This window comes from Archocentrus centrarchus, chromosome 24 (assembly GCF_007364275.1).
Source record: "Archocentrus centrarchus isolate MPI-CPG fArcCen1 chromosome 24, fArcCen1, whole genome shotgun sequence".
NCBI lineage: Eukaryota > Metazoa > Chordata > Actinopteri > Cichliformes > Cichlidae > Archocentrus > Archocentrus centrarchus.
In genome coordinates, this window is record NC_044369.1 from 4,707,518 (window position 1) to 4,734,423 (window position 26,906).

A 26,906-nucleotide genomic window follows, 5' to 3' on the forward strand; every position below is an offset into this window, starting at 1 on the left:
GAAGGGAGTCGGCAGGACTAAGCTGCTAATGGGATAACAGGACTATTTATAGTCAGGAGTGGAAGGCTGCTGTGGAGTGAGCTACACAAACACAGAGAGCTATTCAAGCTGAAGATGTTTCCATTATGTGATTACCTTACTGTCAACAATGTGCTGTTTACAAACTATTTAAAAAATAAAAGAGCTGCGCACAAGCCATCCTGCACCTTTATAAACACTGCTAAAAAAAATATATATATCACTGACTTTGATTAATACAATTGTTGCCATTATCATTATTATCCATACACTATTATTTAACTGCTTCTATGTTTACAATCATCACCATTTTGTTTCAGGTATTTTTAATATTTTTTTATTTATCTTGATATCTTGTTTAGTGTTAAAAAAAAAAAATCTAACCTTTCACATAATTTCCTACACAAGCACAGATACAAGACAAAGTTACACACAGGAAGTTATAAAATCCCGTTTGTTTCTTTTTAATTGGGTTGATTTCCATAATAAATCATTTACAGATCGTCCACAGGGAACCACAACAGTGACCTCTCCTCCTCATCAGCCCAGAAAAAAAAAAAACTCCCAACAAAATAAAAATTTCAGCTTCAAAAAGTTTTCATCCAATTTTTTCTGCTCGTCATTATCAAACACAAATGCACCAATTCTGGTGGATCTTTCAATCAGTCGGCTGATCCACAGGAAGACACCCGCCTGCCTCTGGAAGAGCATTAGCTCCATGCTAACCGTTTTAGCACACGTCCGCAGTTTCATTAGTAAACACAGTGCATGCTAACATGTTAGCATCAAACATCTGAGCCAGCAGTTCAGGAGAAAACACAGAAACCGCTTTAAAGTCTTGACTTATGTCCACATCTGTCATTTTAACTTTATGTTACTCATTTTCTTTGCAACATAAATAAAAAAATAAGTGTATATACACTTAAATCCTTTCATAAAACATGTCAACAGTAAGGATTTTTTTTTTTTGTCATTTGCACTTTCAGTGCTCCATCATCACGTTTGAACTTAAATGATGTCATGATAAACAAGTTAACTGCTTTGTTTCAGTTTGGGACATTAATATGAATTAAGAACAAATATGACACAAAATGAACTTCAAGTTTGTAGACTGTTTCACTCAGAAACACAAACTGATATGTAAATAAAAGAGAGAAGATATGAAGTGACAGATGATATTTGTCTGGTTTGGTTTTCACAAAACGGTCCTACATGTAGCTCCGTGTTAGTTTATTTCAGTGCAGCGGATAATATAGACGAGTTTTATCAGCTGAATTTAGATCACAATAGTTTTGGGCAGCAAACAGTGGAAAAACATTTTCACCAAATTTCAGCAAAATTTCAGCAAAAAGAAAAAAAATATTAACTACTAGCATTACTACTCTACACTAGTCTATAAGGCTCCACATCACAAAAACATAACAGCTTCCACATGACGTCAGTAAACAATGCTTGAGGTTGAAAAAAATTTAAACAGATTTTGTAACAACATGGCAGCAAAAGTTTTTTTTTTTTAATTTAAATTAGAAATGAAACAAACAGCCAGGTGTCAGTAACATCAGAAAATAAGAGGACATTTACGTGTGTCAGTGGCTGTTGTGTAATGGTTATAAAAACTTGACCTTAAAAAGAGGTTGCTCTTTTTCTTTCCCTTGTAAAAAGTAGGAAATAAAACAAACTTACATAAAAATAATATTGGTATGCTATTTCAATTGTTACATCCCCTAATTTAAAATGTGAATAGTTTACCATTTTGGGAAATTAGTATTTCTTTTTGTTTCATCAATATCATTTTTAAGTTTTATTTTGGAAACAGGGAAAAAAACGACAGTTAGGTCGAATCCAGCCTAGAAGTGTCCAAATTTAACAAAAATGCACCGACTCACAAATCAACAATGTTACTTCTTGTTTGTTTAACAAACAACTTGACCTTTTTCAAAACTTTGGACTTTATCGGGGGCAACACACTGAACGGTATTTGCGGGAGCATCAGAGATGGAAGCAGCTTCGAAGTGTGACGTGAAGCCGGCCTATGAGCACGCAAAGCCCCTGGTTTCTCAGTCAGCTCCACCCCTCACTCGTCACATACAGCCTCAAACCTCCAAGAAAAACCTTCAGCTCAAGACCTCATAACAAAACTTCACTGACCAATGGGTGACGCTGAGGTGGCTGTCCATCTTTTATTTACAGTCTGTTACCAAAAGCAGTGAAGCAAAGAAAGTTACAAAACAGATTTCCCAAAATGTTGAACTATTCCTTTAAAAGTCTGTGTTAATAATTTTAAACTTCACTTTGTGCAAAGTTTCTGTGCCATTCCAGAAGATACCCCAAAACATCCATCCATCCATGGAGATGGAGCAGCATAATGCTCTGCACGCTCTCTTCTTGTTAAAATTAATTAGTTACTCATTATTGTTCCATCATGGCTCTCGAGCCAAGGAAGAAAAATCTGTTTCAGACAAGTCAATAAATTAGTGAAAAGTGGAAACTTCAGGCAAAATGCTGGCAGCTCAAACACTCCCCAGAATCATATTACATCAATAATAATTCTCATGTCTCAACAGTAAATGGCACTAAATCTACCAAATCACCCGTGTGGAAGGCTATTAAATAATTCGCCATTTAAAGCAGTTAGCTTTGTCGTGAGCAGATCCACTGACTTTACACCGACTAACACCGACATTAATGTACAGCAACATGCCAACACTAGCAGAAACTCAACAAGAAGCCTTTAGTGTCACAGTTTAAAAAACGTGACAGAGCTGAATCCTAGGTGAGATTATTCGAGTTATTGTGTTCACAAGACTTTGAGAAAACTTGACCTCTGGCCTTTAACTTCAGGCCAAGGTCACCGAGATTTGAACTCATCCAAGATTTTTGGTAGATGCATTGATGGTGTGAACTTGACCATTCTAAGTCGCATTATTCTCGAGTTACGGCCAAAGTCACAGTTTTTGTGTAACAGACGCCGCTGCCACCATGGCTACAACAATACCTGGACTTTTTCTTAGAAACAGCCGAGCTAAAAATGTTCATTTTCTGCTGTTCTTTGTCTTAGACTCCAGATTGGAGATGGGAATGATACATGATGGAAACTACCGTTGGATATTTCTTATCATTTTCTCACATTAAACATAAAGACAAAGCAATAAATAATTGCTAGCTGCAGCTCTACGAGTAAAGCTGACCCTTCAGAAGACACTTTGAATGATCCCCTGTGATTACTGGATGGATGGATGAAAATGTGAGCAAAATCCAAAAGGGGGGAAAAAAAACCCCACGAAACCAAAAACAAAACACAGGAAAATGTGCGTTTGAGAGCAGGTGTATAAAAACTGAAATCTTTGTAGTGCCTGTATTTATTGTGCAATTCAAGGTGTCTAAGCACCCAACACTGATCCAGATTCACTAAAGCATGAAGGAAGAGTGATGCAAGTGTGCACACTGAGGGAAGAAGAGCAGACCTGAATGCTTCAGGTTAGATTTAATCAACTGTGCTCATGCATTGGATTATTTCAGACAACATTCATGTGTGATGCTGCAAAATAGACAGCGAAATGCATCCAGAGCTTCTATATTTAGTCAATTATTCTTGAAGGCACAGCACTGTCAGGGTCAGGTTTGTACATAAAAGAGGAATTTCCTTCCCAGAAAGTCGGATCAGATCAGGAAGGTTGCGGGAATTAATGGATCAGTCCTGCAGTTTAAAGGGCGAGTGCCTGAAATTTACAATAAAGATGGTTGATTGTTTGCTCTTTTTAAGGCCTGCAGATACATTTTCAAATTATCCCCAAATACAGTAAGTAACAGTGGTGCAGTTAAATCAGGAGATTGCCCCTGCAATGTAGCCTTAGTGAATCTGGACCCGAGTTCATAAATTATCAAGTAACTTTCAGGGTTTCTGTAGTTCTGAATGTAAGAGATACAATAAAAGAAAAATGGCAACAGACCCGTCTGAGACGGTGCATAGACTGAAATGCATAATATACACGCAGCTTTGACATCTGAACCGTGGCTTACAGAGCAAATGGCATTTCCAGAAACTATCAGCCTGGGCTACATGAAGCTGTCAGCTTTGGTCTACCAAATAATCTGACTGCAAAACAAGAAAAAGCGCAATAAAAATAAAGAGCAAATCTGACCAAAAAAACCCCACAATTAATCATGAAGTCCTTTCTAGTTAAAACATCTATGGCATCTGTCATTGTCCATTTCAGTCAGCAGATTATGATTGGGGGCGGGGGCGGCACACAACGACTTAAGGGCTGTTATGAGTGTGTGTCTGTTTACAGGTTGAGTCTGCATGTCTGTAAGGTTTGGCTTAGCAGCTGTCCCATGTTTTGTGGTTTTTAAGGTGAGTTCCAGTGCTGTACAAGAAGGGGCATGCAGCCGTACAAAAAAAGCATGCACGCCGGGGATGGAAGCGTCAAATCCACTCCAGACTGAAGCTCCTCAATCTTCAGCTCCAAGATTTGGCTCAGACATTTATCATTAAACCAAAAGAATCTGTTCTGATTGAAAACTTTGTACAAGGTGAAGCATCAGTTAGACATCCTGCCTCCTCTGAAAATGATTTCTTTTTTTTTTTCTCTTCTTCTTTCTTTTTAAACCACCATCGATGGAATTGGTCTGAGATGCCAGAGGATGACAATGCAACGCAAATTAATTGAATGAAGGTGTTCACAGGAGAAAAAAATATGCGCAGTTCCTCTTTTTCTGCTGATCTGAACACACCAAACGTGGCACTGAATTTACCACCAGCCTGCATGGGTTTCTTTTGAGGGCAGCTCCAAGGCAAGTTAAAGGGGGAAAACAGAAAATAAGTGCTCCTGCTGGTGACTGATGGAGTCCAAAAATGGAGGGAGGCGGTTAAGATTGTGACAGGGAGAAAAAAAAAAAGGTAATAAGCTCCAGTCCCGTTTGGATCACAGATAAATGATGAAAGACACCTCTCCTAGAATTTATTTTTTTGCCCTCATATCTCCCCGTTTTTCTAATCTTCCTGCCCAGTGTCACACCCTTACTGGTTGGAATGGGATGACCAGAAGAGATTAGTGAGGAGTTTAAGTCTATCCCTGGATAACTGGACTGCTATCAAGGTCACATCCAGCCCAGGCAGGGCATGTGTGAAGCTGGAAGAAGAGAGTAGACTTGTTGGAGGATGGCTTGTGGTCTTAATAGCTGGCCTGAAATTATCCTCCGTGACGCTCGTAGCATTACCAGAGAGTAGGTTAATCTGCGTGAATGCTCCTCCATATTTTGAGTTCCATGAAGGAAGCCAGGAGCGTTTAAGTGCCCACCTTGCAGGGACTGTTGGGTGGCTCAGGAAGGTCTGGGTGGATCAGGATTGAAACCTGGATTGGCTGGTGACTGCGGGCTGGTTTCTCTCTGGGTCGCTGGCAGCAGTCAGATGTGGCTGGGTCATAAGAGGGGCGCAGAAGGCTAAAGGGGGGGAAAGTAGAAGTCAACCTGAGATTAAGAGCAGCTATATCAAGTTAATTACACTTTTACTTATATTTCAAGCAGTGCCTGTCTTTTCTTTGCCAGTCTTGGCAACTGTATATCCAAACTTGGCAGATGCTGCAGAGCCGAGTAAGCGCGATTCCAACTATGAGGTTGATTAGAATGAACATTCCTCATATTTTTACCCCAAGCTGTAACTGCTGCACTCTGCGTGAAGAGAGCACGGCACACATACAAACTTCTTATCTGACAGCCTAAACCTAAAATGCCTTAACCCGAGCCAGCCTTTGTTTATGCATATAACGCACTGCTGGGCTGCCTTACACCTAATCCATAAAGTTATCCTAACTCTAAACATTTAATTTAAATGCCTAAAGTATAATTTATAGTATTAGTATACCTGCTGTAGTGAGCATTTGCATTAATACTTGAGTGTGTTTGTGTGTCTGCATTGCTCTGCCATCACAAGTGAAACTGAGCTGTTTATGTTGAACTCTGAGCCAATAAATCTTTTACTGAAGGAGAAAAAAAAACAACTTAAGATCCAACAGAGTTTATATATGAATCTATAATGTAGTAAAGCAGCATCTACCTACATTAGCAGAATAATCACTAAGAGCTACAGCCTGCACCGTGGATTTAATGCTGTATTGCAAATCAAGCTTAACCCTAAACACTGCTATTAATGTATTGATCAGAACTGTAAACAACAAATCTGTCCTCTCTCTAACATCTTTTACAGTGTGCAATGCACAGTCAGGGAAACCCTGAGTAACCTGTTGACCCGGGTTCCAAAACCTAATTCTAACTTTCATCCTAAAACCTCGTCTTAAACCTGAAGCAGGCCTTTGTGTGACACCATCTGACTGAGACACATCAAAAATGTCTTCAAAGATAACTGTCAATGTTTTTTTTTTTTTTATTATTATTTTTATGTATGTTTTGTATTTGGTTTGTTGTAACAAATGATGGGTCTCAGGAAAGTTTGCCCTTTAATCAAAACAGTAATGTTAGGATTTCCTCCCTGTGACACGTTCAGCGGTAAACTAGAACTACAAAAACTCAGCAAATGGACCCTGCAGCAGTAATTGAAGAAGAAACACTGGTGGAAACAACAGCTCATAAACTACCTCCTAACCATAATTTTGTCCTGAGAAAAAGCCCAAAAAATATTTCCATCATATATTTCCCTGTAACCCTCCTCTTAGTTGCAGAACGTGCACAAAACATACATTCCAGTCAAAAGTTTGGACACACTGTGTCCAAACTTTTGACTGGGATTGCATACTGGAAATCACCTTTCAGTGTGACACATGAAGCCACCAAGGTGCAAGTATATGTGAAAGGTTTTTTTTTTCATTTCAGGATGTTTTTCGTTCAAAACTGATTTTTATTCTTATTTCACCCAGGAAGACTACCCTTAACTTTGTGGAGGTTAATGGGATCATATAAGGAATTAAAAGTTAAAGATTTAAAAAAATTGTGACTACCTAAAGGCAAAATTCCCCTAAAGAAAAAAAAAAAAAAAAAGGATAAATGAGATATTTTGGTATGTTCTGTGCAACCATAAATTAGAAAGTCCAACACTAATTAAGTATGTATACACACACACACACACACACACACACACACACACACACACACACACACACACACACACACACACACACACACACACCATCTTCTCAGTACTTTCAAACCAGTTGCTTGTATTCTGCATTTTAATTTTCAAATCACCAAATGAAAACTGTCCTTTAAGAAGAAGAAGAAGAAACAGCCTTTATTGTCCCACAGAGGGGAAATTTGGGTGTAACAGCAGCCGCAGTTATTATAAATATAAATAAAGATATAATAATTCACACTATTAAGAAAAGAATATATATAAAATCAACAAACAATATTAACCTTAATACTACTACTAATAATAATAATAATAATAACACTATATACAATGTACATGAGACTTTGTGTCTTACCTTCCTGCTTTTGCTAGCTGAGGCTCGTCCACACCATCACTTTCCTGTGGGACAAGACAAAAACACACACACTTTATTTTCAACATACCAAATACAAAAGGAAAGAGCATGAAAGTATTAAACAAAACCTCTTGTGCGCTTTTCTTTCTGGTTTAGGTAAAAGGCGACTTCTTAGTTACCTGCAGGTTGTATGGAAACTGCCTCATCTTACAACAGCGCTGGAAATTAATTCAAGAATATCTAAACTACTCATAAAACAGCTTTAAGCAGCAAGCTATAAATTAGCCAAAGAAAAGAAGGGCATTAATATATGAGAAAAAGCTTATCAGGTTTTTTACCACAATCTGACGATGTGCAATGCTGTGCAAACTGTTCACGCTTTACATTTAAATGAATGTAATGTAACACTCCTACATATCCCATCTGAATATCTTCATTTGGACCTCCCTTTTCACAGGACAAACACTGAAAATATCCTATTATATCATCTGAAAACAAGCAGAAATAATGAGAACACCACAATATTGTATCATTTGACATTAATGCGACATAGTCATGCTCATAGTCTGATAGCACCAATTGTGAGATTGGGAAGGAGCATATGGACATTAATAAGAGACATGCAGGTGAGAAACAACTTGAACAACCCAGTGACGGTTGCAGTAAATGAACGTGACAATGATAACTGGACAGCAGGAGCAGTTTGTTATGGATGAGTGAAGGAGCAGAAGCCAAGTGCAGTCAGCCAGACAGCGGACATGCAACAACAAGCGTGAAGACGGGCGAGTCTGGGCCAAGATGGCTTCTTATACACGACAATATGGATGGATGACAATGTGACAATGTAAAAAACAGTCGAGGTGGCTCTTACAAGTCATTTTAAATCTGGTACGCTTTCCCCAGGTTTATCTTCCACTACTGGGTTGACTGAAGTTGGCGACTGGGGCTCAGGTGGAGGCATGGGCATAGGCAGGGGGATGGGCATGCTCTGTCCTTCTGGGGTTTGTGGACCCAGATTAGATGTAGGTTGGCCTATGATTACTGTGTTACCTGTTGGATTGGAGCACGAAAACATGAATCCTGAAGCGTAAGAGCATATTTAATCCATTGATGATGCAAGAGCACACCTTACAGTTGGTTTGATTTTTTTTTTAACACCAGTTATTCTAAAGATAATGTTTAAATACAAGAAATAAATAAATCCAGCACAATACTCTTACAGAAAAAAGCAATAAAATGCACCCTTTTGATTTAATGCACACCAGGGTTTTGCTGGTTCAGCCTCAGAGCATATAAATATTGCTTTAACATTTCCTGTGCTGCTGGTTATTCACAATAAAATTGTTGGACTGCTTAGTCTCCTCCTTCCCTTTACTTCTCTCCTGTATGTCTATAATGAATCAATAAAGCAATTGCCAAAAAATATTCTCCCTCTGAAATCAAGTTAAAGTATCTCTGAACGGCAGGCTTTGAAAAATATTACACTCACAAATCTCCATAAGCTCTAAAAGGTGAAGGCTTAGAGAAGCTCCTCTGCTTATTAACGTACTGGGACAAAAAAAAAAAACACACAAGTTTATGCATCTATTATGCTTTTAAGCTCTGACACATGCTCAGAGATTTTAACACAGTTGAGCAAAAATACGGGTCATAAGTTTCTGTAAAAAAAAGAAAAAAAGTGTGCAAACAGAATAGTCCCCATAACTCAACTGTAGACTCCAGTAGGCCTGAAGGAAGAAGGAGACTTCATCATGACAGAGAAACAGTTTAACAAGTAGGTTAAATGAAAAGGACCAGAGGCAGAGATGAGGATGAAGTCTGTAGCTTCTTTGTGCACTCTAGCCGCATCCAACAGAAATGTTTGTAGAGTCTGCAGTATTATTTTCAAAAGAAATCATCATCCTATCATTTAATTTAACTAAAAATGTCACAGTGCCTTGATTCTTGATTTCTGCATCTGTGAGCCCACTAGGATCCAGGCAGATGTTCACATGACTGCCAATTTTTTGTGACCCTGTGGGACTTTACATGAATATGCACTAACTGTAGGTGCCCCAGATGGCAACCTTCAGTTTGTGTTTGACTCCATTTATTAACACTCGTGAAGAGTTTCTGAAAAGCAAATGTCACAGAGTTTCTTCAAGAGTGGTCATAACTAAACTGGGGGAAAACAACACACACTCAAACTCACAGAAGAGCAGGTTTGCTTGAGTTTTCATGGTGCAACAAATCAGGACCACTAAAACTGAAGCCCCTCACTGTGCAAGCTGTTGATTTTATATATTTCATTCATTTTTTGCAATGACGCTCTCAGTTTCTCTTATGTTATAAATGGCTGTCTTTCAGCATTGTGCCTTCAGCGCTCCCTAAAATCCCAAACTCACATTATTTAGTTCAGCTTGAGCTAACATAACAGAAAGAGAGACTGTGGCCAACAAATGATCTCACCAGAGGAACTTAAAGGCCTGCAGTGCACTCTCATTTGTCTTGCTTGGTCTGCTTTTGGCAGCGGGTGACAGGGGCGTCAGTTGGTTGTCACCCATCAGCCCTCAATCATTTTCCCCATTCCCTTTGTGTCTGTCTCTCGAGGCATGCTAGTCTTCTAATTCCTGCCCCCATCTACGCCCGCAGACTTCACACGGTGGAGGCTGTGGCCTGCAGGGGTGTAGCTGTGAGCAGCTGCCCCTGTGAGAAAGGCTTCACAGCCAAAAACACCCCCCAAACTCCTAATCCAGCGACCCTGCAATCTCAACCAAATCCACCATTTTTTAATCTACTCACTTAAGTAACAGTGCTAAATAATTTCAATATTGACCAAAAAAAAAAATAAATTATGGATTATGCTTTTTCTTACCTCCATCCTGCTCTGCTTTGATTTGGGCCTCCAGGTCTTCAGGGTCGACGTACTGGTAGTTTTCATCGTCGTCAGGAGGTTTACACTTCCCACAGCAGAAACAGCAGCAGCAGCAACAGCAGCAGCAAGTGAACAATGTACAGCACAGCACCAGACCCTACAGGGATTAACAGGCAAACAGATTTTTAGCCATATGACCGAGGATCGAGAAGAACTTTAATCTTAATCTCCAACAAATTATTGACAGCAAACAGTGAGGATTTTATCCAATCCTTTATAAACAGATTACAGATGTCATTTTGCAGAGTCAGTGGCACTGCCATGTTTAGCACTGCCTATGAATGTGTGACCAGTTAGAATGCATCTAAGAAACATGATCACAAAACTTTTTACTTTGTAATTTAGCTAATTGGATATTAGAGAACCAGAACAACCCCTTTTGAGTGCAGGGACTGTAAAATCCACATTATAAGCGTCACAAAGCCAACATTGATTGCAGTCATGTTCAGCACTCACTACAGTGCTTTCAATCTGCAGTAACACTGACTGTGATGCACAGATGGAAGAGGTGCATATCTGCACCCACAGTGGGTGATCGGCGACACCTGTGAGAGAACACCAGACCACGGTTAGCGCTGCCTACCATAATCCTTAGCCACGATTAAACAAAAATAGAAGAAAATGTGCTAGTCAGCCAGGTAAAACATGTGGTGCTGTGAAAGACAAACAGCCAATATCAAAAATTACTACACATGTTGAAAAGTCATGTGTGGAACTCGAGTAGTTCCCAGTGATACTTGAACGGTACTTTGCCCTGAAAGGCCCATCCCTATTAGCTTACTTAACGGTTACAGATTTTCTGTTACAAAAACAAAAATTATTTTGCCTAAGATCAGCAGTGTCCGCTAAGACCAGGCGCACCACCAGGCTTGTAACTGACCCCGAATGTGCAGGTGTTGCAGCTGCCACGTTAGCTCCAATCAAATTTTTACTTTAAGTATAGATTCAGTCATTCATTGAAGCACACTGAACATTACCAAATAAAGGCAGAAATATATTTAGTACACCCAGCCGAGCCATTTTCACACACGGCTGAGTTGTCGGGACAATGCTGGAAGAATCGGGCCTCTACATTTCACAAAAGGAAATAGCCCACTTCAGATATGTTCTTAAACAAGGATGCTGCCTGAAAAGCGCATTTTTTTCTTTACTCTCACATGGGCGTAATCGGACATCACATTTGTACCGGGGGGCTGGCAGTCTAAAGATCTCTGCATTTTTTCACGCAGCTCTGTAGGTAATGTAAATGTGTGAAAACAGCTTAGAAGCCAGAGGCAGTCACACACAGAAGCAAAAAACAAACCAACCTTAAACCACCATTTGGACATGAGAAAGTAGTATTTGACGCTCTCCTCTCCAAACTGCTCGGACACATAAAGACCCATGGAGCCGTACTCGTCGTAAATCTTCCTCTTGTTCTCATCGTTTAAAATAGAGTTAGCGTTGTTGATCTCCTTAAACTTCTCTGCAGCCTCCGGATTGTCCGGGTTCTTGTCTGGGTGGTACTTCAGTGCTAGTTTTCTGACAGGCGAGAAAGGAAAATTGGCAGATGATCAATACTTTTGTTTAACTGTGCCGGAAGGAATTTGCTGCAAGTTTGAGTCAAAAAAATAAATAAATAACGCATCACATGTCATGTCACATGGTTCCTTCAGAGACTCAAACCCTGAATGTCATGGTTGTAAAATAAATAAATAAATGACATGGGTAAGCATATCATCCTCCATCACTACAGATTTTTTTGTACTCTATCTAAAAATGCCACTAGAGCAAACTAGTGATCAACTGACTGGAAATAATCATCAGAATAACTGCTGGCTGTAGCCCAAATTAAAAGGTTTAATATCTTAGTAAAAATGTAAAATCAGCTGGTTCCTTATAAATAATATATAAAAAGGTATAAACAATTTTTGTGTGTTTTACAAGAATATTATGAACTGCAAATAAAGTACAACGTTAACATGTCAGTTTTGGGTCTGGAAGCTTTGAAACTGGAAAAAAAATTTTAAAAATTCAAGCAGTTTGTAAATTTAAATCCATGATGTACAGAAGCACAAGCACTCATCTGAGAAAAAAAACAACCTTGCCCTGTTTTCCCTGAATTTTACCATCTCAAAACTCTGAGAAAGGTTTTCATAGATGAACAATCAAGAAAATCCTTTAAAGATCTTGCGAGTAGCTCATATCTGGGATCTCAACAACTGTGCTGCACCATTTCAAGTCTGAGGTCAATACTAGTAGTTTATGTAAGATGACTTACATGTTACACGTCATTTAGATTATTTAAAAAGGTACAAGTATCCCCACATAATGTATCACATACCCATCGCAAACATAATCTAGTTTAGCTAATCATTATTAGAACATGCTCTCGTGTCATTCGTCTGCACTTTTATAGGCAGAAATAGTCAGCTGGTGGAGAAATGTTTCTGCACTTGAGTCATCTGGCAGCATACGACAGTAAACACCATCAGGGACACAAATTTGAACTGACTAGTTTGTTGATCTATGAAGCCACAGACAGATTAAAGTGGAGCCACTGTGCTTTTTCTTGCAGTTCATATTAAACATAACCAAGCATTTCTACAAATAATCCCTGCAAACCAAAAGCTCAGGATTCAGACTGGTCTAAGACTCAGAGTTCAACTATTTTTTTTCCTACTCTTGGATCTGCATGATGTCAATAAGGGCAAATATTCTAAACCTCTGTTTTTAACATTGGTTCCTGCACATGCCAGCTGGTGCTTGAGGTGTACTGAACTTGCTCTAAGCTAAGGAATAGGTGTGGTGTGGCAACTCGAGGGATGGCCACCACTCACAATGTCAACAACAGCAAGCATAGAAGCCTGATCTTCCTGCTTTTGGTAAACGGACTAGTTCTTATCAGGGTTATTATAGTTAACGAAAACGAACGAAATAACGAAAACTGAAATTGAAAAAACATTGTCGTTAACTGAAATAAATAAAAACTATAATTAAAAGGAAAAAACGATAACTAATTAAAACTGAATTGTGAGTTTACAAAACTAACTAAAACTAACTGAAATTATCGATAAACTGACTTTCATTTACTTGTTTTTTTGGGTTTTTTTTAAGCCTTGTGGATTGATATGAAATCATTGTTTCCGCTCTCGGAGTTTAAGCTGGGAGCGCCACAGGACAACTGTGTGAGTGAGTGCGCATGTGCGTGCGCTCACCGCGCTGGTCCGCAAAGTAATGGCTGCGGTCTGCCGAGAAAGCGGCAGAGTCCCGTATGGAGGTTCTTTGAGTACAAACACCTGCACACGACCACAAGGTAATTAACACACACAATCCAGCTACACAAGCATAAATGCGGACATGAGGTCGACAACTTCTGTAGGTTGTGTACAGAGGCCGCAAAGACCCTGCAGGTTTAATTAGCAGCATCTAACCAAGCTAGCTCCAAAACAGAAGCAGCTTCAGGCGGTGAGAACATCAGGATGCAGCTGGATTTGAGCTTTGACTCCTTCAAAGAGTTTGTTTTTGTCAAACACCACATGTAGGCGTTATTAATCTGCTGCACTGATGCTGAAGTTTATTGTGGAGTTTATTGTAGAATTTATTGAGTTTGGGAGTTCATGTTTTTCTTTGTTTCTCCCTGTTGATGTTCACACATTTAGCATGTCTTGTGAACAGTTGGGTGTTGACTATATTTCTTTAAACTGTATCTTTTGTCAAGTTTTCATTACACAATAGTCACTTTTGCGCCTTGAATCTTGCACCTGATCAGGTATGAAAATACTAAAACTAATACTGAAACTAACTGAAACTAACTAAAACTAAGCATGAAACCAAAAATAAAAACTAATAAAAACGAGCAAAGCCTCTCTGAAAACTAATTAAAACTAACTGAATTAGAGAAAAAAAATAAAAACTAACTAAAACTAAACTATAATGTAAAATCCCAAACTATTATAACCCTGGTTCTTATATAGCGCTTTTCTACTCTTAACTGAGCACTCAAAGCACTTCATATACCTTCTGTGTCTGTTCGCAGCCAATCAGAAGAAAGCAGGCTTAAAGGCCCAGTATAAGATAAATAAGGATCATTTTGAACTGTGAATCATGCAAAGCTACCCTACCAGAGTCCTACATTAAAAATATGATAATCTGATAATTAGCAGATTAGGCCCACTTTAATAAAGTGAAGTAATAAAAGTTGAGCTTACCTGTATGCTTTCTTGATTTCCTCTGCTGACGCGCCTTTCTCCAGGCCTAGCACCTTGTACACACTCTCCCCAGAGGTGGACATCTTCCTTTGGGGACGGGAGGAGTTTGGTTCAGCCATGGCTCACCTCTGTCATTAAAAAGGTCAAAACGATGAGAAAATGATGGCACAAACAGCTCAGCCTGTAGCCACATTTCAAGAATGTAGAAACCCAGATTGAGACAACAGTCAGGCCAGTTTTGATTATCATTACCGTATTTTCCGGAGTATAAGTCGCACTTTTTTTCATAGTTTGGCTGGGGGTGCGACCTATACTCCGGAGCGACGTATATGTGACATTTATAACACATGAACCAAAATACTCCAGCCACTTGACATCTCCGTGAACTGCAGCTTTAAGGCAGTCTTGCGTAACCTGTGGGCGCAGTGGATGGAGAGCACAGCTTAACGGCAACTGGGAGAATGCGCCACCCAACTTTCCTGGAAGTCATTGGATGGATCAAGAAAACATGGGCTTCAGTGACAAACCATCCTGTTGGGATTCAGAAAGGCTGGAATAATTGGAACTGCAGCTGACGACGAGTCTGACTAACGCGACACAGAAGAGGAAGCGGCGCTTCGTCTACGGAGTGTACGGAATTGTTTAGAAGTGACACCGAGGATGAAGAATTCAATGGATTGATGGTTTGGTTAACTTGTTAGTATGTTCTTTATGCTATGGCTATCTGAATAACTTAATGTTACGTTAACATACTGTAGCGATTCTCTTAGTTAGAGAGCGTGTTGATGTTGTGGGATTTCGGACTGTTCGGGAGGTTCGTGAAGGCAGCATGGAGAGAGAGAAAAAGACCGAGAGCTTGCCTGTGTGTGTGTTGCTGTTCCGCTGTTGTAGTTGTGGTTGGCGTGGCTGTGGCCTACAGCAGCCGTTTTTCTGTTAATAAAGACGACCTTTGTTGTGAATATCGCCGACTTTGGAAGTGTGTTTACAACGTAACAATACCGAACACGTGTTCGTTGTGCGTCATGTAGCTGAATGTGTTACGTTAGCATACCGTAGGTGTAACCGTGTTCGTCCTGTTCTTTAATCCATTATTATTTTAAATTGCCGTTCAAGATGGAATTTGTGCTCTGAGTCTCGGATTCTATCAACCCCCCCCCCCCAAAAAAAGTGCGACTTATAGTCCGGTGCGACCTATATATGTTTTTTTCTTCTTTATTATGCATTTTTTGGCTGGTGCGACCTATACTCCGGAGCGACGTATAGTCCGAAAAATACGGTAGTCTGTTTGGATTTAGTCACTGTTTTTTACTTTTACACACACACACACACACACACACACACACACACACACACACACACACACACACACACACACACACAATAGAGGGGCATAAATCTGCCATTTTCTTGCAAAAAGAAAATATATTTTTTGTGACATTAAATTGTCTCATTTGCAAGTTGCTCAGTATCTTAGCCTGTCCTCAGGACATCTGGTTCCCATAAGCTAAGATCAAAATAGCAAAAACTTTGAGCTGAAATGCTTCAAAACTGGACTTTACAAACTAACATACATATCATCACGTTGTCTCCATCTTTTGTATACAGTCTATTTACCTCAGAAGCTAATCAAGACTAAGAAAATTAAGAGAGGCTAAATTATCTTTATTAAACATGAACGATGATGTTGCTGCAACACAGCTAAATTTGAAGATAACTAACAGGCTTCATAAAGCAGCTTAAAACTTGACAGCAATTAGTTCTATTGCACCTTCTGGGCAGACTGCCTTTTTAACAGTAGCTTTTGTTGTGCACATCTCCAAGGCAAATGCAGTTATTTTTAACCTCTCCACCCCCTTCAGTGTAAATACTTAGAGAAATGTTTAGAAAAAAGGGTCTAGCATCATCCTAGCAAACCCCAGTATGCAAGTATGAATCGCAAATATTCAGAAGCAGAGAGTTAGTGGCTGACAACTACACAATACAAAAAGAGATTTCTGATCAACTACCACAAATGTACGCACACACAAATACACTCACACTGACTCATACTGAGCCACACAAATAATGCCACCCAGGTCATTGACTAAAGAAGATTACATTTTGCTGATCTCACAGATTACCCGTCCAAGTCCATGTCAGACAGGGCCAACGTACTGGTCAGAGGCTGACAAGACAACTCTACAGATACCTGCAACAGACAAATCAACCGTCCAAATATCTACACAGGTTCTAAAGCAGTAGTTGCACTGTGGGCTGAAAAAGGAGCAGACAGTTGGATTACTCTGTCCTACACATCCAGCAGCTTTAACTGAAGCCAAAACACACTCATAAGCGTTTAACTGCAGCCCTCGTAATTCTACGTCTGAAGAGTTTCCAAAAAAGGAACCCTTGACTGTAAATATATAAACATAAAAATAAAAGACTACTAAGGATTAATATTTCCATCTGGCACACTTTACTTTTGGGATTTTTATTTGACTCATTACAGACGGGGCAGATTTGCAAGAGGATTAAAATTTAGATGAATATGTAACTCTTACTAATTAGAGAGACCACAGTTAACACTGCAGATTTGTGAATGGGGATTTTTGTTATATCATCTAACCATTACAAAGTCATTTGGGTTAGGGGGTTAGGAGTTGGGGTTAACCCTAACCCTGGGCATTTGTTAATTAGTTAATTAGTTGTTAATATACGAACTCAGATTAATTTTATGAATGATGTGTCATTCTGAGTAATGCTTATATGCATTAACCTGTTCCTCTCATTTAACAGCACAAACTGAAACATGTTTTTGTGATTATTATAATTAAAGGGACCTATTGAGATTATTACTAGCTCCATATCTTTAATAATTGGACTTCAACAGCTTTGCTTGAATCAAAGATCTTATACTGGGCCTTGGTGCAGCTCCATTTATCTACTGCCTGAAAAACAAAAAGCTGTTTTGCTCACAAAATGGTCCCAAATTAAAGGCAAATGCACGTCAGACAGGTCAGCACTGACTCTCTGTCTTTAGCATATATAGAAAGGCTGGAATCTCTCCACAGTTTGGATATTAATCCTCAATCTTTCTATGGCTTTTGTTTCAGTTAGTGATAAACAACCGTTTCACACAAGCAAAGAATCTCCTCTTATTATCCTGCATTGCTAAAATTAGAGCCCCACCCCCAGGGTGTCCTTCAAAGAAAGTCTGCAGTGGATTCTGGTCAGAAACCAGATGAATGCCCTTCTTTGATCAAATCTCTACTTAAAGGTCAATTTTGCATTTAAAGAAGACCCCCCCCCCCCAAAAAAAAAAAAAAAAATAATAATAATAATAATTAAAAAAAAAAAAAAATTCAACCTCAGACGCTGCACCAGTGAGAGAAAACTAGCCACTTTGTTTACATTGCGCTCTCATCCAGTTAGTTAAGTGTCTCCTGTTGTGAAAACAAAATAACAGGCTTCATAGTGCTTATGTGGATTTACAATCCTAACAGATGGAACTCAAAGGAAGCATATTTTATTCTTTTACCTCCCATTTCAGTCAGATCTAAAGATTTGGGTCCCTTCAGAGTTTATATCAACAGAGAACACTTAAAAAAAATAAAAAAGCTCTGAAACATTGTTTGTGATAAATATTTTTGGAAAAATGGCAGCTCATATAAACTCTAAAATTTGTGTCTTTCTATTCTTAAACTCAAGTTCTCTCAGTTCAGTTCACAGCTGGCTGATTTAGGGAATTATCTTGCTCTGGTAGAGGCGTCTTTGCAGCATAACATTGATAAAACATTCAAGCAAATTAAAATAAAACAGTAAATCAGTTATTAAAAATAAAATAAATGGCGTTGAAGTAATCTCCATTTTGATGCAAAATAATTACCTGGTACACAAAGATTAATTTTAGAATGAACTCAGTCAACAAGCAAAAGTGTTCTAATGAGCACACATGAAAATAATGTCCGCCAGATTGCGCTGCTGGAGGACTTACACAAAGCATACAAATTACTTTCATCACTCCTTCATTACAGAGCCTAGGCTAATTCTTCTTACAGTCTGATTTTCCTTTTACAAGCAGGTGTCCATGGGTTCTTTCCCACTTTGGACCCCCATCAGTTTGTCCACCAGGTCAACAGAGGACACCACCTCCACAGTGCTCCACTTTGTCCTGACTATGTCAGAATGACGTTCAGTGGCTTTGGACCTGTACTCAGCACAATGATAATAAAGGTGAATCTAATCTAAAAATCTATTTTAATCATTTCATTTTTTTTTCTTCTTTTTTGCTTTCACTTGTGTTATATTAGAGGGATTTTCCTGCACGTAAAAATTCTGGCATTCACATTTTGGCCTCGCCCCAAAGGAAAATTACATAATAGAGAAAACATGTAGATTGATAGATAACAAGTATTTGTAGCAGAAATAAGATTCTACATGGGTTGTGCTACAGATCCACTTCTGACTGAAATAAATCCTGCAAAGAGTTCAAAAAGGACAATTTTTCCCCTATGATGGAAACGCAGCAGGCCCAGATGGTGTTTCTGCCGGAGCCAAGAGAGCTGATGTAAATGCATCTCCAAACACGGTGCACAAAACAAGGGGCGGGCATGCAGGCAGGAGGGGCAGCATTTAAAACAGGACAAGCCTTCGCTATTTCTCCTAAAATAAACCTTTTGTGATCACCGAGCTGCTCTGAGGAAAGGTACCACACTTTGATCAAACTGCAGCTCAACGGTGAAGCAATCGATCGAGGTCCACTCAGCCAGGTCTATTAAGTTAATTAGCAAACTGCGGTCTTTGTGGTGCAGACTTTCCAAACCTGCCCTGGATGTATGCAAATGGAGCTCAGTGACATGAAACAATGATATGTAAATGGACCTTCCAGCCTGAGTACTAACGCTGGAGACAGAGGAAAGGGAAAGAGTCACTGCCAGACGGACACCGAGCCTTTAAAAGTGAAGATATTTATCCCATTTAGCCTCATGTGACAGTGTCAAATAAGAGAAAAGGCAGAAACTGAGGGAGGCAGCAGGGAATGATTGTTTCACAGGTCAAACTGAAAAACGGAGACAAAGAGGTTTGTAGTAGGAATCAGCACTAGTTGTTTAAACGTTGCCACCTTTGTTTGTTGTTACCAGAAATACTAGTTCAATAAGCTATTATTTTACTTTATGTACAACACCTGTTACCTGTTGGTAGCTGATGCTATAACATCACTCGCCACTGATCAGGGCTACAGAGCCTCTCACTATCTGTGATGAGAACATCTAAACAAGCAAGGTGGAAATAAAACAGATGGCAGTCCTATGAAAGAGCAATGTCATTTTATCCATTATTTATCCAACCATTCGCTTCCGTTTATCCTGTTCAGTGGCTGGAGACTATCCCAGAGTGTCATAGGACAAATGGCAGGGTACACCTGTACAGGTCACTGGCCTGTCGCAGGGCTAACACAGAGACAGACAACCATTCACACCTATAGGCAATTTAAAATCACCAGTTAACCTAACCCCACTAACTGCATGTCTTTGGACTGTGGGAGGAAACCACGCAGACACGGGGAGAGCATGCAAACTCCACACAGAAAGGCCCGAGCCAAAATGGAATCAAACCCAGACCTTCTAGCTGTGAGGTAACAGTGCTAACCACCAGAGCACAGTGCTGCCCATTCTTCTTTTTATATAGAAGAAAAAAAGAATCGACTAGAACTCCAGCACAGTCGTGTTTATGGATCATATACTTATTTGATTAAAACAGGGATGTCAAACATGCAGCCCGTGGGACAGAACCGGTCCGCCAAACGGTCCAAACCAGCCCATCGGATGGCTTTAGAAAAGTGAAAACTGCAGTGAAGAAGGGAATCGATTTTAGACATTTCACTATAACTAATCCTTAAGGATGGCTCACAACACGAGAGTCGTTCTGCATCACCGTACATTTTCCAGCCTTTTTACTAGCAGACACATCAACCACAGTCTGGCATCATAACCAAAGTCAGTCACAGAACAACAACTAAACAGACAAAGGTTTTTTTAACTGTAGATTAGCCATCAAATATCAGAATTTTCATTCTCTACAGTGGCTCCACAGTTTAAATAAAACAGGACATTTTCTATGAATATCCTGTTTTTTTAATATCCTGCTTGTTATGGGACAAAGTGCGGATAATGAGCTTCCAGTTCTTTTTCCTGTAATTTTACATTCATTTCTTAGACTGTAAGCCCAAGGAGCCGCGCTGCAACAGCTTTTCTTTGTAGTGTGATAAGCATAGAAATTATTTTTTTTGGCTGTTTTAGGTTTATTAAATGTGATAACTTTGAGTATATTTTAGATTAAAAATTAAGGGGTGTTTTGCTCTGACTCTAAAGGTCAAACTGGGCTGCATGTGGCTCACCAGCTAAACTGAGTTTTACATTTCTGGATTAAAATGCAGATTAAAAAGCAGTTCTGTTGGCCACCAGGTACAAACTACCACAACAAAACAAAGGCTCGATTTATGACATGTAAAATCTGTCTCTCATTTTAAATTGCTTTTAATCATTTCCCGTCCTTTGATGGTGATGTTTGTCTCTCAAAGTAACATCATTTTTTTTTTTTTTTTTTTAAAGTCTGCTTCCACTTTAAAAATCCACGCTGACCCAGACTGGCTGAAAGAGATTTCACAATATATTTATTTATAGTCACACTGACAGGAGAGACAGAGGCAGACTATGAAATATCAGTATTTAAAAATATTTATCTCCACTGATGTAACTAATAACTAACAATTTACAAGCAGATTTCTACCGACATAAAGTGATATTTGGAAGCAGAGAAAAGACTCAGATCCATATTTTGGGAGTAGTTAAATGATTATTTTTCTAAAGTTATTATTAGTAAAGAACATAAAGGCCTTTATACCAGCTGAACAAAGCTTTTCTATTGCTTAAGAAAGGGGTGCTTGTCAAAAACCACAAATGAAGAGAATCTTGTGAGGACTGCAGGCAAAAAAACTCCCTCAAAACTCCTCGATCAGCAAGGACAGCAAATCTTAAGATAGCCTGCAACACTGCTGGTCTTAAAATAGATGTCTTTGTTGTTGAAAATAACTGTGGCTTTTAAAGGTGTGCGACATGATTACCTGTGTAAAAGCTGCTGCCCTGCCACACAGTTTAACAGATCTTTGACACTCACTCTCTGATGGAAATTCAGTGTATCAGTGTGTTCAGTATTACACAATACTGAATATAAACATCTACACTCCTGGTATGCAGCACTGCAGCTACACTTAAAAAGTGCACACTTTTCTATGCAGTATGACTACCACTGGGGGCAACTGCATTTCCTAACACTGTGACTTGAACTTTGACCCTGTTGTTGTGGGAAGCTGGTGGATTGTGGATCAGAAGCCCAAAAAAAAAGCATGCTAAATGCTTGTTTCTAAAGCATGCGCTGAAGTTGGAGGAAAAGGGTATTCACATCGTCTCACCTTAAAGAAAAAAAAAATAAGCCAAATTCAAAAGAGCAGGTGTCCCCGAGTTTATTTAAGGTCAGTGTAAAAGACTCGGAGGCTCCAAATGTTATGTCTGTTTCTGGGCCACTTCAAAATCTTTCAGCCAAACAGCTGACCAACTGACAGACAATACCACTGTGGTTACTTCATACGGAAAGTTACAAACATATTAAAAAGGAAAAAGGATACAGGACAGGCTGCAAAGCAAAGGCCAGCTCCAGCCTTCTTTACACCCATCTGGAAACCTGATCTAAACTGCACTCCTGTGAAGTCTTTGCTGTTGTGACAAATCCGTCCACAAACAACACAATTTGTCGGTCCAATGAAACATTCACAAAACTTTACAAGTTAAGGTGACACACAAAGAACGTTTAAAGACAGGTGTGATCTAAGAACTTATTAATGCAGTGGCTACTGTGATCCAACTGCAAAGCGTGTAAAACCTCTAAAACAAACATTAGGGGTGCATAATTAATCATATTTTAATCTTGATCACGATTTTGGCTTCAAATGAACATGATGAACATGCTCCGCTACTAGAACTCAAACCAAAAGCTAATCAAGCGCTCCCTAAATCAGTGCCTCACCATCTGCCTGCACATGTACAGCTGTTCCCTGCACCCCACACGCGGAAGTTTCCTGGACTAGTTTGGATGAGACAAAGACGGATCATCATCCGCTGCTTGGAAATACTTTGGATTTATAGCAAATGAGGATAACTAATACGCACAAAGTGTTGTATGTGTCACACTGACATCACCGGTACACCCACCAAAGACACGTGTGCAATAAACAAGGTGAGTCTTCAGCAGAATGGTCAACTCACTGTACAAAAGATCCACCCATCCATTTTCTTTCATTTATCCGCGGCCAGGTCGTGCAGGCAGCAGCCTAAACTGAGAAGCTGAGGCCAGCTGAGAGATATAATCCAGTGTGTCCTGGGTCTGCCCCAGGGTCTCCTCCTGGTAGGACATGCCCAGAACACTTCACCCAGGAGGCATTCCTGTCAGATGCCCAAACCACCTCAACAGGGTCCTTTTGATGTGGAGGAGTACACAATGGACTCTGAACCCCTCCTTACCTCATCTCTAAGAGAGAGCCCAGCCACCCTTCGGTGGAAGCTCATTGCCGCCTCTTGGATCTGTGATCTAGTTGTTTTGGTCACTACACAAAGCTCACAGGGGTCGAACAATCAAGGAAACAGGGCCCCAAAAGGACACTGATTCACCAGCACCATTAAATTTTTACGAGGATACGATTTTTTCTGACCCAAAATGGGCACATCATCATGACTGAGCCACATACAGTCAAAGCGATGAGTCTGTGGTCCTTATAGAAATGTAGATATTTTGCTGTAATTTCTGAACTATTGATAAAAGAAAATAAATTACTATAAATGACTAAATAAAACTCCATTTAAAAAAATTATTAATAAATTTTTTGATTAAACTTCTTTTGGGGACTGTTTTTTTCAGTAAAAAAACCCAAACAAACCTGTATGTGCTCACCTGTCTGTTAATCTGCTGACTACAAATAAAAAAATATCATGTATGATTAAAAAAGGTGGACTCCTTGCAGAACATCATATTTTGTTAAACATAATCACTGTACATGTATCTTGGGGGGGTGGGGGCTCCATTGTGTACATAACTTCTCACCATGTTATAGCTGGGACAGTCTCCAGCCTGCTGTGACCCAGGACTGGTTGGTTGGTCAGGAAAACATTATCCATAAAGTGCATTAAAAATGTTTGTTTTCAATTTTCCCCCCATTCTTACGAGCCAAATTACAATAAATTAACCATGAACTGAGTCTCACAGTAAGACTTCACTCTCAGACTGTGTGGACATCCAGCTTTCACCAAAAGGACCGGCAGAGCAACGCTGATATGTTGGGTTGACCTCCCACGGGGTCCAAAAATGTGTTTCTGGGTCTATACTGGCCTATAATATACATGTCAGCTCCATGAACATAGACAGCATAAGAGCTGCTTTTAGCTTTTGGGTCTGAAAATGAAGTACTTTAAATCTGCTTTCTTTCTGATGGCCATAATTTACAGAATTAACTTAATTTTATTTTAATAATATGCCCTGAAACTACTGAAGCATTATATCATCAGGAAAGCATTACTAACTTGGAAAAACAATTAACATCTTTGGTTTTTGACAGCAGGACAGGGAGAAGAAGAGACGGGCATTATGATACTGAACCTTTAACTGATTATGGAAGAAAACATCTGCCAGGGCTGCTGATTGTTAAATTAACTGTTGTTTGTCCTGGATATTAAACATTTCCTCAGGTTTTCTGTGTTTTTACTGTCACCTACAGAAAACAAAATTGATTAGAACAACTGAGCTGAAAATAAATTAAGATTCAGACAGAGACTTCCTCTTTCAGATTAGTCTCATAAGGTATCCATTAAAATGGATAAAATAAGTCAAATTAAGACCTCTGGGCATTTGCCCAATCCAGCCCTGAACATCAGCTATTACCACAAATGTAAAGCTGCCTTTATGTATGGCCCAATGCACTCAAGCTTCCACAGTGGGAAAAAGAACAGCTGTATAGCTCACAGAAGCAGCATAACAGCCATCACCACCAGGAGCTTTACAGTGCCCTTCAAAGCATTCAACATCAATGTATGACATGCTGTTTAAGTTAACAATGATCTCAGTGATTGAGCTGTTAATTTATAAATTTATTGCTTGTTGACGCTGCTAAAAATGACAAAAATAAATAAATAAATAAAAGTACTGTTAGGCATTTTGCTTCTGATTTATCTGTCAGAGCTTGCAGTCATCTTGCTGTTCAAGACAAACTCAATCACTCCCAGTCCAAAATGAATAAGTAATAAGATCTAATCCAGGTCCAATGTCTAGATTGCAACAATGGAGAAACCCAGAAAATCCCAACATTTCAGGAGCTAGAACCTGATTATTCCCTCAGGGAGACTATGGGAGAAAAGACCTTCCTGTCCATAATTTAGATCTTAAATAAGCAGGGATCTAATCCAGGTCCTTGAATAACTTGTTTGACCATAACCACAGCCCAAAAAAAAAAAATCCAAAAATATCTAGTTTACAATGATGGAGATTAAAAATAAATAAAAATCAAATCCTTATATATAAGAAGCTGAAACCTAAAATTATTGCCTGACAGGGAGACCCTGGGGAGAAAGGGATTCCTGGGAGGTTAAACTCATGGATAATCTGTATGTTTTCCATTATTTACAGATGCAAATATGTGGTTAATCTGATAACATGCTGCTTGGGAATTCTGCTAAAAAAAAAAAAAATACTGGTAGGTGATATTATCAGATATTCTTCATGTACAGACATACACGAGCAGGGATTTAACCTGCATCTTTAAATGACTTATTCTGACCAACAGTGGAAAAACTCCTGAAATATACAGTTTACAATGTTGGAGAAAATCCTCACATTTGAGAAGGTCAAACCTGAAATTATCAAATTGACAGGCAGGCATGGAAGAAGGGCCTGAGAGGTTAAGTGCAGGAGAAAGATGTTCCCTGTAAATGGGTCCTTAGATTAGGCCTGAATCAAAACAAACTGAACCCAGACCAAGTGCTTGATTTTGCCAGATTATGATCTTTGAACCTGAATAGTACCACACCTCCACTCCACTCTGAGCCCACGGCAGACACTCCTCTGGGAGGAAGGGGGCTGCTGGTGTTTTGGGATGAAGATGAGGGTGTAATGAAGGAAGGAGAGGCGCGTGATTGACGTCTGTTTGTCCTTGTGCAGCTCTAATCCTTTTTGCTAATCTCCCAGCACATGGAGAACTACTTTCTATTTTACACCCCGCCATTCATAAATACGTGTTAGTTTGTTTTATTTCACCATATTCTGCAATTCATTTTGTTAATGCACTATAAGGAAAAAAACCTGCCATCCTCACCGTGGCGATGACAGATGGCTCTCTTCACACATTTTACCACGAAATGTATTTTTTTAAGGCAAAACTGAATTAATAAATAGACCAAGAATGTGTATTTTCATTACGCATCCATCGACACGCGAACGGCCACTGTGGATTGGGGACCAAATGGCCCTGACTATATATTGGAAATTTAAGATATTACGCTTAAATTGAAGAACAGGAAAATCTGTACTATAAGACATCGGTCCGAGCAAAAACATCAATTTGGCTTTGATTAAACAATCTTTTAATATAAAACAGCATTTATTTCTTCTGAAGAGCAAATTCTCAGTCAGTCGGCATCGAAATTTATAACCTCACGGTTAAAGAAAAGGGCTAAATTAACGCTTTATACAGCAGCTTCGAGGTGAGATGAACTAGCTAAGGCGAACCTTAAATTGACAGATTCTTTGAATGGGGTTTGGCGTACGTGACCGTGACAGCTACCCGCGGTTAGCTAACCTCATGCTAGCTAATTTAGTGGCCCCAAACGCCTTACCTTGTGCAAACTGAGCTCTGTTTATCTCGCTGTACGATTAGCTGGATCATAGAGGCATCCGAGTTAGGCTCTTAACTCCCAGTTAACGGTTCGGAAACACGGTGCTTTTAGCCCGCTAGCAGCCCTCTGTCGCCGGTGAGTTGCTGCTTCTTGTGTGGCTCCTCCTTTCAGGAAATGAAGGAAGATATTGCTCTCATGGTTTCACCACAGCCGATGTGAGAGAGACGCCGCGCCACATCCCATTAATCCCGTAAGGAATGGGTGCAATTCAGCCTCCGGGAAAGCAGGGGGCGATCGTGAAATAGATTTCAATGAATAGGACTGAAGCGCTAAAATATTTAAGTACTTCTCGACAAAAGGACCGAATTTTAGTTTAGTTTAACTATCAGAAGTACATTAGGGATAATACGTCCAAAATGAAATAAAACGGTGT

At 39.4% G+C, this 26,906-nt stretch overlaps 1 protein-coding gene across 2 annotated transcripts; it reads right to left on the reverse strand.

The window, feature by feature from the left end:
- Nucleotides 1-339: 339 nt before the first annotated feature.
- On the reverse strand, nt 340-26,757 carry dnajc5ga (DnaJ (Hsp40) homolog, subfamily C, member 5 gamma a). 2 transcript variants are annotated; one of them, XM_030721848.1, is made up of 7 exons: nt 26,474-26,752; nt 14,562-14,689; nt 11,679-11,892; nt 10,312-10,468; nt 8,329-8,507; nt 7,458-7,501; nt 340-5,460 (listed from the first exon to the last, which is right to left on the reverse strand). In XM_030721848.1, exons 2-5 carry the CDS (start codon nt 14,678-14,680, stop codon nt 8,332-8,334), a joined length of 666 nt encoding a protein of 221 aa, XP_030577708.1. In that variant the 5' UTR covers nt 14,681-14,689; nt 26,474-26,752; the 3' UTR covers nt 340-5,460; nt 7,458-7,501; nt 8,329-8,331. The 2 variants fall into 2 exon arrangements, with proteins under 2 accessions (XP_030577708.1, XP_030577709.1); XM_030721849.1 differs by lacking the exon at nt 8,329-8,507 and having other exon boundaries at nt 26,474-26,757.
- Nucleotides 26,758-26,906: the final 149 nt, after the last annotated feature.

Excerpts from the sequence above, each read along its gene's own strand:
- dnajc5ga (XM_030721848.1), bottom strand. The coding sequence starts at position 14,680 with ATGGCTGAACCAAACTCCTCCCGTCCCCAAAGGAAGATGTCCACCTCT. Across the intron at positions 11,893-14,561 it reads GAAATCAAGAAAGCATACAG|AAAACTAGCACTGAAGTACC; the intron begins GTAAGCTCAACT and ends CTCGCCTGTCAG. Across the intron at positions 8,508-10,311 it reads CAAAGCAGAGCAGGATGGAG|GTAACACAGTAATCATAGGC; the intron begins GTAAGAAAAAGC and ends CCAATCCAACAG.